The sequence below is a fragment of the Etheostoma spectabile genome, chromosome 13, assembly GCF_008692095.1.
Source record: "Etheostoma spectabile isolate EspeVRDwgs_2016 chromosome 13, UIUC_Espe_1.0, whole genome shotgun sequence".
Classification (NCBI taxonomy): Eukaryota; Metazoa; Chordata; class Actinopteri; order Perciformes; family Percidae; genus Etheostoma; species Etheostoma spectabile.
Window position 1 is genome coordinate 13,527,300 of NC_045745.1, and position 14,583 is coordinate 13,541,882.

At 37.6% G+C, this 14,583-nt stretch overlaps 2 protein-coding genes across 5 annotated transcripts in view; one reads left to right on the plus strand and one right to left on the minus strand.

Annotated features, from left to right (window-relative positions):
• Positions 1 to 5,244, plus strand: part of lig3 (ligase III, DNA, ATP-dependent) — a 16,486-nt gene extending 11,242 nt beyond the window's left edge. For all 3 annotated transcript variants that reach the window (XM_032534250.1, XM_032534252.1, XM_032534251.1), the window contains exons 10-21: positions 259 to 390; positions 490 to 569; positions 704 to 791; positions 883 to 960; positions 1,106 to 1,229; positions 2,245 to 2,387; positions 2,508 to 2,582; positions 2,868 to 3,014; positions 3,185 to 3,329; positions 3,834 to 3,907; positions 3,999 to 4,082; positions 4,504 to 5,244. In XM_032534250.1, coding sequence (XP_032390141.1) covers positions 259 to 390; positions 490 to 569; positions 704 to 791; positions 883 to 960; positions 1,106 to 1,229; positions 2,245 to 2,387; positions 2,508 to 2,582; positions 2,868 to 3,014; positions 3,185 to 3,329; positions 3,834 to 3,907; positions 3,999 to 4,082; positions 4,504 to 4,737 — 1,404 coding nt within the window. In that variant the 3' untranslated portion in view covers positions 4,738 to 5,244. The remainder of the gene's footprint in view (positions 1 to 258; positions 391 to 489; positions 570 to 703; positions 792 to 882; positions 961 to 1,105; positions 1,230 to 2,244; positions 2,388 to 2,507; positions 2,583 to 2,867; positions 3,015 to 3,184; positions 3,330 to 3,833; positions 3,908 to 3,998; positions 4,083 to 4,503) is intronic.
• Positions 3,645 to 14,583, minus strand: part of rad51d (RAD51 paralog D) — a 19,737-nt gene continuing 8,798 nt past the window's right edge. The window contains exons 5-12 of one of the 2 annotated variants that reach the window (XM_032534260.1): positions 10,977 to 11,058; positions 10,662 to 10,796; positions 10,483 to 10,578; positions 10,264 to 10,354; positions 8,487 to 8,557; positions 7,876 to 8,043; positions 6,576 to 6,701; positions 3,645 to 4,730 (exon numbers count right to left, since the gene is read on the minus strand). In XM_032534260.1, the coding sequence (XP_032390151.1) occupies positions 6,606 to 6,701; positions 7,876 to 8,043; positions 8,487 to 8,557; positions 10,264 to 10,354; positions 10,483 to 10,578; positions 10,662 to 10,796; positions 10,977 to 11,058 (739 nt within the window). In that variant the 3' untranslated portion in view covers positions 3,645 to 4,730; positions 6,576 to 6,605. The remainder of the gene's footprint in view (positions 4,731 to 6,575; positions 6,702 to 7,875; positions 8,044 to 8,486; positions 8,558 to 10,263; positions 10,355 to 10,482; positions 10,579 to 10,661; positions 10,797 to 10,976; positions 11,059 to 14,583) is intronic. The other variant, XM_032534261.1, reaches the window with a different exon arrangement.

The following is a 14,583-nucleotide window of genomic DNA, read 5'->3' on the forward strand; positions in this document are numbered from 1 at the left end:
TTTTTTTTTTTTTAATTGTGATAACACTTTAGTTCAGAATGTGAATAGTGGATACAAGCTCAAATTTTTGTTTATTTCATATACACATCTACATAAGGTTAATGCACCTTATTATTTACACAATATCTTTTTACAGTGTTGAGCCTATTTAAAATCTTGGGACAGTGCCATTCTCTTACATCTTGCTGTAACACTATCAAATGTGTCCTAGTTCTACTCCGTACCTAAATGCTGTGTGTGTCCATGTGGATGTTTCAGGTGGCCCATTTCAAGAACTACATCCCTCAGGCTTTCCCAGGAGGCCACAGTATGATATTGGATGCTGAAGTCCTTCTAATTGACACAAAGACAAGTAAACCCCTGCCCTTTGGGACTTTGGGTGTACACAAGGTGAAAACACCCCAGCCAATTGGCACTTCTTTTTTCACTTTTTTTTTTCTTCATGATTTGGTCATTCTTGTAACCCCTCACACTTTGCTCTCCCTTCAGAAAGCAGCTTTTCAAGATGCCAACGTGTGCCTTTTTGTTTTCGACTGCATCTACTTCAACGGTGTGAGTCTCATGGAGAGGTAATGTGTTTTCATTCCATTCATTGTCTTATAAATGTTCCAATATACAAAGGATAACACATTATGGTAATGCTGCAAATGTGTGCTGTTTAACACTTTACCAATTTAGCAATAAGATGCATCATATTTTTCAGGCCTCTGTGTGAACGCAGAAAGTTCCTGCATGACAACATGGTTGAAGTCACCAACAGGATCCTGTTCTCAGAGATGAAGCACGTCACTGTAAGTAAAACTCTGAATTTATCTTTCTGCTGAATATACAGTAGGCATCTGTAATACCTTATATCATATGTGTGTGTTATGTTTTTGTCAGAGGGCAGGAGATCTGGCTGAAATGATAACTCGTGTCATCAGAGAGGGACTTGAAGGCCTGGTGCTTAAAGACTTGAAGGTTAGTTGATTTTTTTTCCCCATCTCCAAATGAAAAGAAACTAATGGTAATATGTATCTAATGCACATGACAGTGGTAAGAATGTATACACAATGAGCGAGTTATACATAATGACGATAAAACTTTGTATATGTGTATATCTCAGGGCTCCTATGAACCAGGAAAGCGCCATTGGCTGAAGGTGAAGAAGGACTATTTGAACGAAGGGGCGATGGCAGACACAGCTGACCTTGTGGTGCTGGGGGCCTTCTATGGAAAAGGCTCAAACGGTCTGTAAAGCCCTAACCATCCACTTCAATTATTTCTTTATGCTGTGGACTTCCAAGAGTCTTCTCCACTTCTTGATGCTTTCATTTATTCTGATAGTTTGTGTGCCCTTTTTTAATGCTGAGCCACTTCCTGGAAAGTAAGGACAGTGACTCTAGGGACACCCAAATTAGCTCACTAAGACAGTTTTACTATTGTTGTTCATTTTAATAATGATGTTTAAGTTATTTTTACCATCAGGCGGACCATTTTGCAAACATTGTTCAGGTTTTGTTAGTACTAGTCTATATCCTTGACATTCCACTTCTGGCATTGCTCCATTGCTGCCAGATTTAGGTCAGGTATTATTACTGAGAAGTTGTCGTTGTTCAAATTCTTTTGCTAAATCCTGGATCTTCACAATCCTACCTACATCACCTTTTAAAATGTATCTTGGAAATTATATAAACATAATTGTTTATTAAACACTACAATAGGATTTGGTATAAAGCACTTACAGCTGTATACCCTTGTAGATCAGTGGGTTAAAACTCTATAACATTATGAAAATAAAGAGTCCAGCATAGTAAAATTTCATGTGAAAAATATGCAGATGGAACATGGTGCAGGGGAGAGGATGACATTGGGTGAAGCATCTAAGCAGACAATAAATGGGAGCCATGGAGGAGGCTGGGTAATAAGCATTTAACATAATGGAAGCATAAGACATGCCAAAACAAAGGCACAAATCTCAAAAGCATGGCTAATGAAGCCAGCTCAGGCAGTGTGAAGACAAGCTAATAGAGCAGAAACAACAAATCAGATTAAAACATACTGAGGGACAAAAGTGGGAAGCAGAAAACAGCAGCTGGGAAAAAAATGACATCAGTGGATTTGAGGAGGCTAGTTTTTCAATGTTGGCGTGCGTGTATGTCTAAATCCTGTGGGGGGGACTATCTAATGGGTTTGCCTAGTCCCCACCCGCAGAACTTTCCAAAATGTTCCTCCTAATGCCATGTGTGTTATTCTACCCACCAGGGGGCATCATGTCCAGTTTTCTAATGGGCTGTTATGACCCACACTCCAAGAAATGGTGCACAGTCACCAAGTGCTCCGGAGGCTACGATGATGCCACCTTGGCCAGGCTCCAGAAAGAGCTGGATGTGATCAAAATCAGCAAGGTCAGAGAGGATCCACTTAGAGGCCTGACTGGAATATTGAGCTGATTTAATAAAATCAAGGATTAAGCTTTTGTGTGTGTGTGTGTCTGTGTGTCTGTCTTTCTTTCTTTCTTTGCGTAGGACCCGAGCAAAATCCCAGGTTGGCTGAAAATCATCAAGAACTATTATCCAGATTTCATTATTCGTGATCCTCAGGTGAGATTTCACAATTCACCATATTTGTATTTTCCATTGGGTCTTTTCATGCACAGCCAGTTATATTTCTTAAGATTTTTAAATAAAGTCATAAGTAAAAAGCAAACACTTTTTTAACTTCAGAGATTGAAAACATTTGGTAAAAATGACCCTTTCTGGCTTTCAAATTTGAAAATAGAACTTAATTTCTTTCTGAAACTACATTTGAACAGAAGTTAGAATGAATTACTTTCATTTCTTGGAGAAGCAGTCATATATTTGCCTCATTTGTTTTACCTGCTGCAGCAAGCACCTGTCTGGGAGATCACAGGCGCAGAGTTTTCCAAATCAGAAATGCACACCGCTGATGGCATCTCTATCCGCTTTCCCCGCATGACACGCATTCGTGATGACAAGGACTGGAAGACTGCTACCAACCTGCACCAGCTTAAAGTAGGACATCACATTACATTGACAAATGAGTTGTAATATTGGCTGAGGCAGTAAAACACGCCTGCGCTAAATTATTTGAATGCAACACAGGTTTTCAATCTCTTGTGACACAAAACATTACATTTGTTTGTTGGCTGAAGCCCATGTGGTCGTTTAATCACTCTGCTCAGGAGCTCTACCGCATATCAAAGGAGAACTGTGACTTTAAAGTGACAGCTGGACCATCTACATCCAACGACGACAAGGGCTCCTCAGGAGGGGACAGTGGAAGAAGCTCCCCGTCGTCCCATGGAAGTGCTCCACCCAAGAAGACCAGTAAGTACACAAACCGCCGACATCAAGGGAGGACAAGAACCGGGTAGCATCATTTTTACTATTTTCATACCCATGTATGTACCTATTTCATAGTGTCCAAACTGACACAAAACTTCATAATTTCTTAAAATATTTAAAGCTACAACAGGTGTCTAACGAGGCAGGATGTTTACTGATTTTTTTAACCATACATACAATAGAATGACAAATGTCCATGTAAAAAGAAGTCATAAATAAAGTTGCTGATTCATTTCGAGCTATCGACTAATTTCAGCTCTAATTCAGACCGTAATGTTTTTTCCTCAGCTGGAGGCATTTTGCAGTACATGTTTATTTGCTTCTCAACAGCCAATGTACTAACAGTAATTACATTGGCTAGCAATGTTCAGGTAGCAACTTTAATTAGACCAGTAAAACAGTAAGCAATGGTTGGTGGACTCAGCATTGAACAGGAAAAATAGTATTTTATTTAATAAAATCATCAATAACATTCACTCTTCACAGACAGCACACCCAAACCAAAGGTGGTGAAATCCCAGCCTCGCACTCCTGGCTCAGAAGCATCCAGTGCCAAGAAGGTATTTACTGCACAGCACAATTTATGTTTATGTGATTCATCATTACAGTATTCCTGACAGGCTGAATGAGTGAACTGTTCTGTCCGATCAGGTGAAGAAGAGTGAAAGTGTTCACAGCAATGGACAAAGCAAAACAAAGCCAACCTCTCAACTACTAGAGCCAAGGAATGACAAGGTTGGTCAACAAAGACTGTCCAGCTCCCACATATTAAAACAGTGGTGTTTGTACTATGGAGTGGAAAAGCTTTTGATGTCAAATAAATAAAAAGGCCCGCATCTGTACAGCTATTCAAAATAACCTGCCGGTTAAAACTAAGGTGGGACTCTGATTTTAACGTTCTGCCAATTATGATAAACCGTAATGCCGGAGATCTGAGGATATTGTTTTCTGGAGGTTTGCCCCATAGTCTGATAAGTTGCTTTAGTTTCAATTTAACATTACATTTACTTTTTGGTTGTTTGGAAACACAAGACAATATTTTAGTTTTAAATTTGAACATGTTGGACTAAATTAACTGAATGCTATGCAGCTGAAACAACTTCAAATTTGGGCAGTATGCTCATGTGTGTCCTCTGCTGACTTTTGTTTTCTGTAGACGCTGCTGGACATCTTCAGTGGGGTGAAGCTTTTCCTGCCCGTTTCAGTGCAGGACTTTGACAAACTGAAGAGGTACTTTGTGGCATATGACGGAGACCTCGTACAGGACTACGACGCTGCCTCAGCCACGCATACGCTGGCTGAACCTGAAGACGACAGCAAGGCCCAGAAAGTCTCACCAAGCTGGATCTGGGAATGTATCCGCAAGAGACGGGTTGTACCTCCCTGTTAATAAAGAAACACAAAAAAAACATTTTATACTCTGTTAACCTTTCCCTGACCTACTGCATATCAGTGTAACTTAACTCTGCATTCATGTTAAACCATATGAACATGGCTTTATTACTGACACTAAACACTGTCCTCAGGTCATTTTAATTTATTCTTTCCAAACCTTTTGTTTTGTACATCAGGACACAAGCAGTATATTAGTTTTGGGGTTGTAGTTTTGACAATTTTCTGGTAATAGGAAGATTTTGGATACACCTAGCAAATGGAAATATAGTTTTTGTAAGCACTTTCACTATAAAATGTAGTTAAAGCAGCTACACGTTAATATTGTAAATCAGGAACTGCATTTTACAAAGAAATGTAACTATTGACATGAATATGCAGCAGGATTAAAATCAGGGTTTTTATTTGTATCATGCATTCATTTTCTGCATGAGTGTAACATTTTTCAAGGTATTATGCCTTAGCTCATGAACTTTTGTCTATTAGGAATAAACAAAATCCTGATTGAAATGTCTTGTTTTTTACAAATAGTGCTTGGAGTATTGCACCTACCTGCAGAAAGAGCCTGAGCTGGGAAAAGTCAGTGTATGACGTAACAAGTAAAAAAAAAAGTCCCAGTATATTGTGAAAAATCATATAGTATGACATAAGGAGTCCTACAGCATGTCGTAAATGAAAGAAAAGTCATAGTACAGTATGTCAAAAAAAGTAAAAAAAAAAGTCATAGTATGATGTAAAAAGTAAAAAAACCACAGTATATAGTATGTCATGAAAAGTCAGTACAGAATGTCGTAAAAATGAAGAAAAAAAAATTACAGTATATAGTGAAAAATTACAAAGTGTGTCGTAAAAAGAAAAGTCATAGTATAGTATGTCATAAAGAAGTAATAGTATATTATGTTATAAAATGTAAAAAAAAGTGATAGTATAATATGCCGTAAAAAGTCTCTAGTTTTAAAAATTCATAGTAAAGGTTCAACTCTGACCTGCAGCACTTTTGCTGCAGGTGTCTCTCTCTCTCTCTTTTCATGTCTTCATCTGTCCTTTGGAAATAATAAACCCAAAAATAATCTTAAAAAACAAATGTCATAGTCATAAAAATTCATAGTATATCATTAAAATGTTATAAAGTCATAGCATATTATTTAATGAAAATCCCATTAAAAAGTCATAATATAGTATGTCATAAAAAAGTCATACCATAGTATCTAATAAAATTGTTCCTCCTAACTATATACATTTCACTTTCAATCTAAATCACGAGACTCTTTGAAAGGTTTTTACTGACGCCCCCTGCATCTGAATGGTTTTCAACGATAATTCCGACTTGCCTTTCTGTCCCCGGGTTACTTCAGGCTATGAGGTGGTTTAATTAAATATCTGAATGTATTGAAGCGCTGAAGAGGGCAAAAGCCACATGATGCACATAAAGAAAGGCCTATCCTGTCTCTAAATTCCTCCCTTTTCACACCCAAAAAATAAAAATCCAGATGAAATATCCAGATGAATGAAAAAGTAGCCTCTTTGTCTATATAAGAAGTCTATAATCTATGTTCTCACACACAAAGGATACCCCATGAAATGTTAATGCTGCAGCAGGGGGTTGGATAAACATCTCAAAAAGCAGCATACTGCCAGTATCATGATCACAATGGGCCAGTTTACATCTTATTATACATCATTTTAATGAAATTTGCAAACCAGGGAGCTAATGATTATAGCAACAGTTTCATCATTCAAACATTTGCATAGTGCTTTGTAGTATCAGAGGGTAAAAGATAGAAACTTCAAAGACACAATTGTTTTTGCAAATTTGGTCCAGAAACGTCTATGTACCTTAGGTCAGGGGGTTATAGTTGGCTGTCATCAGGAATCCGTCTCATCCAGTTTTCTCTTTCCTGCTGATGCTTCTTTAGAGCAACTCCACCACTGCAAGTCAAACTCTTCTTTCCTGTAACAAGGCTAAGAAGTCGAGCAGATTACAGTGTTGATTTACTTTTGTTTAAAGAGAAACAACTCGGCTGCACTATAAAACATTCATTTTGGCTATGTTCCTTCTGGATGTGCTTTGTCAAAGTGCTTTTTGTATCGTCTGACAGAATCGTATTTGTAACTCCAAAACAGAAAATGTAGAATTAATGCCTTTGTGGATAATTAATTATGAGCGGAGAAAAAAAGAAATAAAAGATTGCAGAACTTTTTTAAGCTAATAATAATAATAATAATACTGTTGATATACTCTTGTTATAAACTGTATTATACTATACCATATGATACATTATATTATAATGATATTCTATTCCAAGTTATATTGCTGTCATATCTTTCACAAAGTTATACTATATACTACGTTACATTGTTGCACTATACTTATACCCTTATGTTGTATTGCACTATACTATACCACCACATACTGTTATATTGGTGTACTATACAATGTATTATGGTATTCTATATTACATTACTACAGACCTCGTAATATATACTCTTTTCAATCACTATGTCAAACTTTTACCATATAAAACTATATTATGTTAATATGTTAGACTCTTGCACAGTATTCTTTTATATTAATACAGAAACACTGAGATTCATTACCTAACCATATTATATAAACCTGCTGTACAATGTACATAGACCCGTTGACTCTGCTGCCATTTATCACACCACTGTCACTTTTTCATGTCATTTGTCTCCAAATAATCTTGTATAGTTTATATTTATGCGGTTCTATTTTAGTTTATGTACCTCTTATTATTTATTTCTGTTGTTTCTGAAACAACCAAATTCCCCCAATGGGGATCAATAAAAGTGTATCTTATCTTAAAATTGCTGTCGGGTAAACAGCCGAGTGTCAGGGATCTAAATCAGCAGAATGAGGCTGTTCTATGTCACAGCCTGTATTTGTGAATTTGAATAATAAGACAGGTATGGTTTTCCTGAGAAAATCTTGCTGGAAGCTGCTTTCAAATCGAAATAAAGAGCTTTGTCACAACAGACATATTTTTACAAGCGCAAACATAACTTCAAAGTCTCCATTTTAATGAGCCGTTCTAACATTTGCCTTTCAACGAAACCCCTTTGACAGAATCCATACTTAGCTGGATGATGAGTAAGTCAATGTAGCTTGTAGTACCTGTCTGGAAGACTTGATCAGCGTTGCAGAGCGCAGGCTTGAGTGGCTGGCAGGCGCGGCCCGCTCTACTCGCTCCAGCAGGATCCTGGTTCTGGGGATGGGACTCCACGACACGCCGAGGCCTGGCTGCACCTCCCCGCTGCCACTCCTCGTAACATGGTTTGTAACCTGCTGGCCCAGACACCATCATGTTAGACATTATCAAACAATTTCTTGATTCTGTTTTTTTTGGTTTGGTATAGCTCACAAGAGATAATACAAGCTTTAGAACTTTCACCAGAACTTTCACTTTAAATAACAGATTTTCCTCACTGTCTGCTTTTTTAGTGTAATTAGTTCATATTTTACATAATTATAACCTGAACTAACAAATTGATTTCTTTTACACATTTAATTTCAAAAATGAGTAACCTTTTGTTTTTAACTTGATTTAGTTCTTACCCATACAAAAGCTATATTTAAAAAAAGAGTTTAGTTTTCATTTTATTTTATTTTCATTTTCAAAACAATAACAAGAGGAAATGTAAAAGGGTTTGTGGAGAGTTTAGATTGACACGGGAAATGCAGCTTACATTCAGAGTAGCACACATCAAGGACGGTGTCATCCTTACCAAAGCAGCAACATTGAAGTCCTTTGCCAACGTCTTAAGAACTCCTGCCACTTGTATCATCAAGGACATGCCTGGAGGCACAGGAAGTTGTAAGAGAATACACAATGTCTTTCCATGGTACTTCCAAGCAATTCAACAGTAACTAAGGCAACAGATATTATTGTTGTGACATTTACAGTCGTTAATATTCTTATGGTTGGCTAATTTTGTTGATAGCCAGGCTGGTGGCAGAGCTCTAGGGATTGCAATGTTGGTCAGTCCACAAAGTAAGTCTTGACTGAAAGTATTAGAGGGATTGCCATGAAATTTGGTAACAATATCATTGACCCCACAGGAGAAATTATAATTACTTTGGTGATCCCTTAAAAGGGGGCAAAGCTGAGTTGGAAAAAGGTGATGTCACATACTTTGGTGCACCAATCAGAATTCTGCTACATTTGAATTAAAATTAGGGGGTTGTCAGTTATCAAACCACCCACACCCACAAATATCTGCTGAGAAAGCTGTCGTGTTTATGACATGTTCAGATTGTACAAATTCATTCATGATGACACTACATTTTAGTTCTATGGTGTTTTATTATTGCCTGTAAAGTGTTATCGTACTCTGGAAACTGTTTTTAACTCCCTATTAACTGTAGCCCTTTGAGATTTCCTTGTGAAATGTAAAGGGCATTATAAATAAAATGTATTATTATTATTATTACTTCATCTTAGCAATCCCCCACAAAATATGACCGGTAACACTTTACTAGAAGGTATCTACATAAGAGTGACATGACACAGTCAAGACACATGAACCCTAACTCAACTTGTAATAACAAGACCAAATGACACTTATCAAAAGAATCGTTATGTCATATACGTATTATGACTTGTTTATAATGTTTAATGACATGTTCATGACAGTGTCACGTCACTCTTATTTAGATACCTTCAAGTAAAGTGTAACCAAATGAATCTACTGAACCAAGCTAATCCTCTTTGTTTTTAACCAACAATTTGACAAAATAGTCTGTAGTGCTTTTGTTACAATGTTATATTGGCTGTTTTTAGCCCATTTATTTTTTTGTTTCTATTCAACTAGACCCGCTCAGGTGTGGAGAACAAGTAACTGATTCCAATTAACTATTAACTATAAACTATATCTTTCTCATAACAAACTTTTCAAAGCTCAAGCTGAAGTAGGTCAGGCATTAATTTATTCTTGAATTGGTATACTGTACATAGACCGGTATTGTTTGCTTAAAGTGTCTAAAGCTGTAACAGAATACTTCAGGAATTAGGTAGTTTTGGAAACTTATTGTTTCCAGAGGTGTAATTATATTTTCAGGTTTATTTTAGCTCTCCTATTGAACACTGTTGTATTGAGTGATTGCTTAAATTAGATCCAAGTTTTGGAGCTTTCTATGAACTAAAAGTTAACAATAAAGTTGAATTAAGTTCACTTGGATTAATAACTTTTATTATTTTGATTCTCAAGAGGTCAGACACCTCTTGAGAGTCAAAATAATTCAAGAATTAAGCTTCAAGGTTAAGGAAAACAGCTCTATTTATAACTGATATTATAAATTTAAGTTTTTACTTTAAATGTGATGGTTTAGGGTTTACTGTGACTGTAAAAACATGACTGGAACTAACTTAGATGTTATGCTTTCCAAATGTGTGAGAACCATGTTTTGATATTTATTTTACAGACATTTGAAGTTAACAGGCTCAGGTGTATACACAGCCTCAGGTATCATGCACTATGATGGACTTGCAGAAAGAGATATCACCTTCATTTTGTTTGCCTCCCAGTAGAGGAGAGATAACAGCTGACACAGAGTCTACGATCACCGCCTTGACAGAGCCGCCGCCAATAGACGCCTAATACCAAATGTGACAAAATTAGATTGCAGAAAAGTTGATCGTCTTTCTCAAAGATTCCCTTGCTACAGAAGGATGGTTGGTATATTTTAAGCAGAAGGGGGAAAAAAAAGTAACTACAAACAAACCTGCTGAAGCCCGCCACCGCGGAGACTGTACAGACAGTCGAGTAAAGAGAAAATGTTAAACAAACGGAAGATATGGATCCTCTGAAGAGCTTCCATCTGTAAAATGACAGTTTGTTTCATTTTGTCTTATATTATGCATCATGTATTATTAGCTTGAAACTCATTCCCTGTCAACTCACCTGCTCTTCTGTGCTACTCGTTTCAGCTTGGAGCATTTGAAGCAAGCGGCTGGCAGTCAGCCCTCCTGTCGTATCGAGAAATATTACACTCTGTTTCAGCTGGTAAGAAATGTGCACTGCCACACCGAAGCACACCTATAAGACATGAAAAGCGTGCAGGGAATAGTTGGTGGCATGGATAATTTGGGATAGCCATAGTATTATTTCAGCCAGGGTACAATTTCTTATTATATAAGAGAAAAGGGGAATCTGAAAAGCAGGAATTTATGAGGCTGAAATTATCAGTGATGGAGGGGGAAGGTAGGAAATGTTCACCTGAGATTTGCCACTTCCTGGGCCTCCTGACAGCTCCGTTATCTCTCCAGTATACAAGCCTGAGTCCAGCAGTTTATCTAAGCTGCAAGAAACAAGGTGCACTACATTACTCACATCTGCCATCCAGTGTAATAAACTATTAAGTCCATGTACATCTGTAGAGCCAGTAAAAACTGCAACTAAACAGAGCTTGCATTAGGTTCCAGACTATTCGTAAGATGTTCGGCCAATTCCTAATTTCAGTTGTTTCATTGCATCTTATCAAGCTTAGCCACTGACCTCGTTTTTTAAATTAAATAAAAAATAGTTTGTTTTTCATTAATCTTCTTCTTCCAATCGTCTTAAAAACAACAAGGGCCTGGCATTACAATGCCTCTTTAGTTTTGTGTGTGTGTGTGTTTTGTTATTTTGAGGCTTGACTACAGTGTGCGTCACATGTCACAGGTGTAAAGGAACTGAAAAATAAAAAATAAAGAGTGTTTGTTAGTTGCAAGTATAATTGGTGTATCCACTGAAGATCTTTAGTGCCAATTTAAATTTCCAACAAAGTGAAATGTGAACCGTAATGTACTGTTGTGATAAAGTGAACACCATAAGGTAAAAGGACATTTTCTGTTTGTTTGTAATATCTGAATAATTGAAGAGGAAAAAGGGCGGCGATGGCATGCAACGCTAGAATCAAATCAGAGTGTTGCACTCACAGTATATGGTATGCGTCTTAACCATTAGCCCACCACCAAAGGTCAAAAAGGGATCTGATGTTCACTCCACTACCACTCTATTCCTAACTTACCATTAATTCCCATTTCATCATCCATGTTTTATTAATTTATCTATTTCTTCCATTACTATTTGCCAAGGACAGTGACAAGGCACTTGTCTTTAAGTACAAGTGCCTTGCCTTTAAGTATCTATCTCAGAAACATTCTGAGATAGATACTTAAACTATCTTTAGTAACTGCATTCTTCCTGTATGTGACCTGCCCAGATAAAACATACGCTTGCGTCTCCTGCACAAACTGAAGGAGACGTCGAAACGTTCGTTGCAGTGTGCAGGTCGACGGTAAGAAAGGTCAGATTGGATAACATGGGCACAGAAGTAAAAATAGCTGCGCTACGCTGCTATAGGCGACGCTTACGCGCCCGGTGTGCTTTGGCTGTAAGTGTATCAGTTCTTTTTTATGTGTTCACACAGCAATACACTTTAGTAATAAAGCATTTCCTACTGAGCTGAGTGAACAGAGGTTAAAAGTAGGCCATGGTTTAAAGTTCCACAATCAGCCGTCAACAGCCAATAACATTCCTGTGCTCCATTTACCTTACTTTACCAATCAGACTTCATTTTGTGAACAATAGTACTGCCAAGCAAGTGCAAAATGGGTCATGGTGACAGGTTTACAGCATGTTCAGTCTTCCCAGCTGTCCGCAGCTTTGGCTTAAAATGCAATAGCAATAAATGCTTCAATATCTATGCTTGGAAAGCTGCTGTAGCCTTTAGAGTTGATTGAATACTGAAGAACCAACAACAACATAATGCCTGTGTAAATTATTGCAGGTGTGAAGGTGATCAGAGTAAAGTCAATTAAATACATAGGTAAGCTTTCCCTGACAATGTTTAGCAATGGCTTCACAAGATAGATTTTCTACTCCATATTTCCTTTTTTAGGTGCTGGATGTTTTTTTTGTTGGTTACATTTCTTTTAACCAAGTATAATCATCTTGGGCGGTGCTCAGCCTAGGACGCAGCAACGGTGGCTCTGCAAAATGGTCTTGGGAAGGAATTTGTTTTGGGGGAACATTTGCAAAAGAAAACGCCACATACATACATTATTATGGCTCACTTTACAATACAGTAAAGTGAGCCATTTAAATTACCTGAATACGTTAAACGTAATTTGCTCCTACCAGTGTATCGCCTTGTGTACTTCGTGCATCGCAATCCCCAACAATTGCTCCAAAAACTTCCCAGTTAGTTAGTAAATAATTAGTGCTGTAAGTAAACGTGTTATTAACGGCGTTAACGCAAACCCATTTTAACAGTGTCAATTTTTAATCGCGAAATTAACATTCTTTTTGGCCAAGCAAGCTTTGTAGTTTTTTTCACATGCTGTTAAAACAACTAGTAAAGTTAGGAAAAACTACAGCACCACACCGGATCTAGCTAGACCAAAAACAAAACAACAGGCACGCCACACAAACTTGTTTGGGCTTGCGAGCCGGCCAAAGAGTAGTAACATTATGTTTTGAGTGGATGGCGAGCGCGAGACACTGAAATGGATGCCAGTTAGATTCTGTATGGAAAGTACTTTTTAAAAGTTGCCAAACGGTTCCATTGATAAGAGTGATCTGTGCGTTTTGTCGTTGTGAGCTGAGCTATCATCGCAGCACGTCCAGTCTGATCTCTCCAGTCAATTCTCCCATCCCCCCCCCCCCCCCCCCCAGTCAGAGCATTTATTGATGGACAGTGTTACATTGTGTGAGTTTATTTGCCCCAAGTGTGAATGTAACGTGTGAAATTGCACACTACAGTAGGCTATATGGCAATGGTGTTTTCAATTTAAAAAAACAAAGTTGCACAAAGTTTGACAGCAATATAAATAACGTAAACATTTTCTTTGTAACTCTTTACCATCATTCCTGCAAAGAACCAAGAAACCCTGCCTTATTGCACGATCCAAATTTTGTTTAAAACCTGCCATTTTCAGAATTTAGCTTGCTGGCTGAAAGTTTGTTTTTGTTTCCCAAAGCGAAGGCTTTTTGAGAATGGTAACACACAGAGAGCAGCAGCGGACGGACATCCGGCATGTATGTCAAGCAAATATCCTGGAAATGTATTTCTGTTGATCCAGACTACTCTTGCACTTATATTTTGATCATTACCAAGGTAGTGTTTGTTGTTGAAATGCTTTAACCATATGTTCAATCAGCACTGGAGTGCTTAGATTTGTCTATGTTGAGTTCAATCATCTGTGTAGCTTGTGAAATCTCATCATCTTTGGCTGCACGTGCGATGATGAATGTGACAGCCATGCAGTTAAATCTATACAGCCAAAGTCCTTCAGCCTGAAGGTTAAGCATCACTGGAAGCCTGTGGCTGGTTAATAGTGGTTCTCACCCCCACAGTATGATTGTGAAGAGGAGAACTGGTGGGAAGGGACATAATTGCATTATTCCTGCCTTCTCTGAGAATGGGGAAAAGAGGGTTGTACTGTTGATGAAGCACTGGGTAAAGTCCTTGTATGGACTCAGAAAGCTGAAAGAGATTGTCCTTCAAAAGCCACAGATTCATAATTTCTCATGGGCTGCACCCATTTTTTTATTTCAATTTTATTATTTGTTACGTGAAATCATATAAAAATACAATTTTAGTGCAAAGTAATCAGTCAGTTGCTTCAATTCACTCTTCAGTGACATCAGAATACTGTGAAGTCATTGGACCTGAAAGGTATTTATCTAACTGTATTGTGTGATTGGAGTGGAAACAATGAAGACATTTTGTATTGTTTAAATGGAAAGCTCTTTTTAAAAGACCATTTTTAAATTCCTTTCTGCAGCCGTACTCAGCACGTGGATAATAATTCAAAGAAGTAGTATATATATATATATA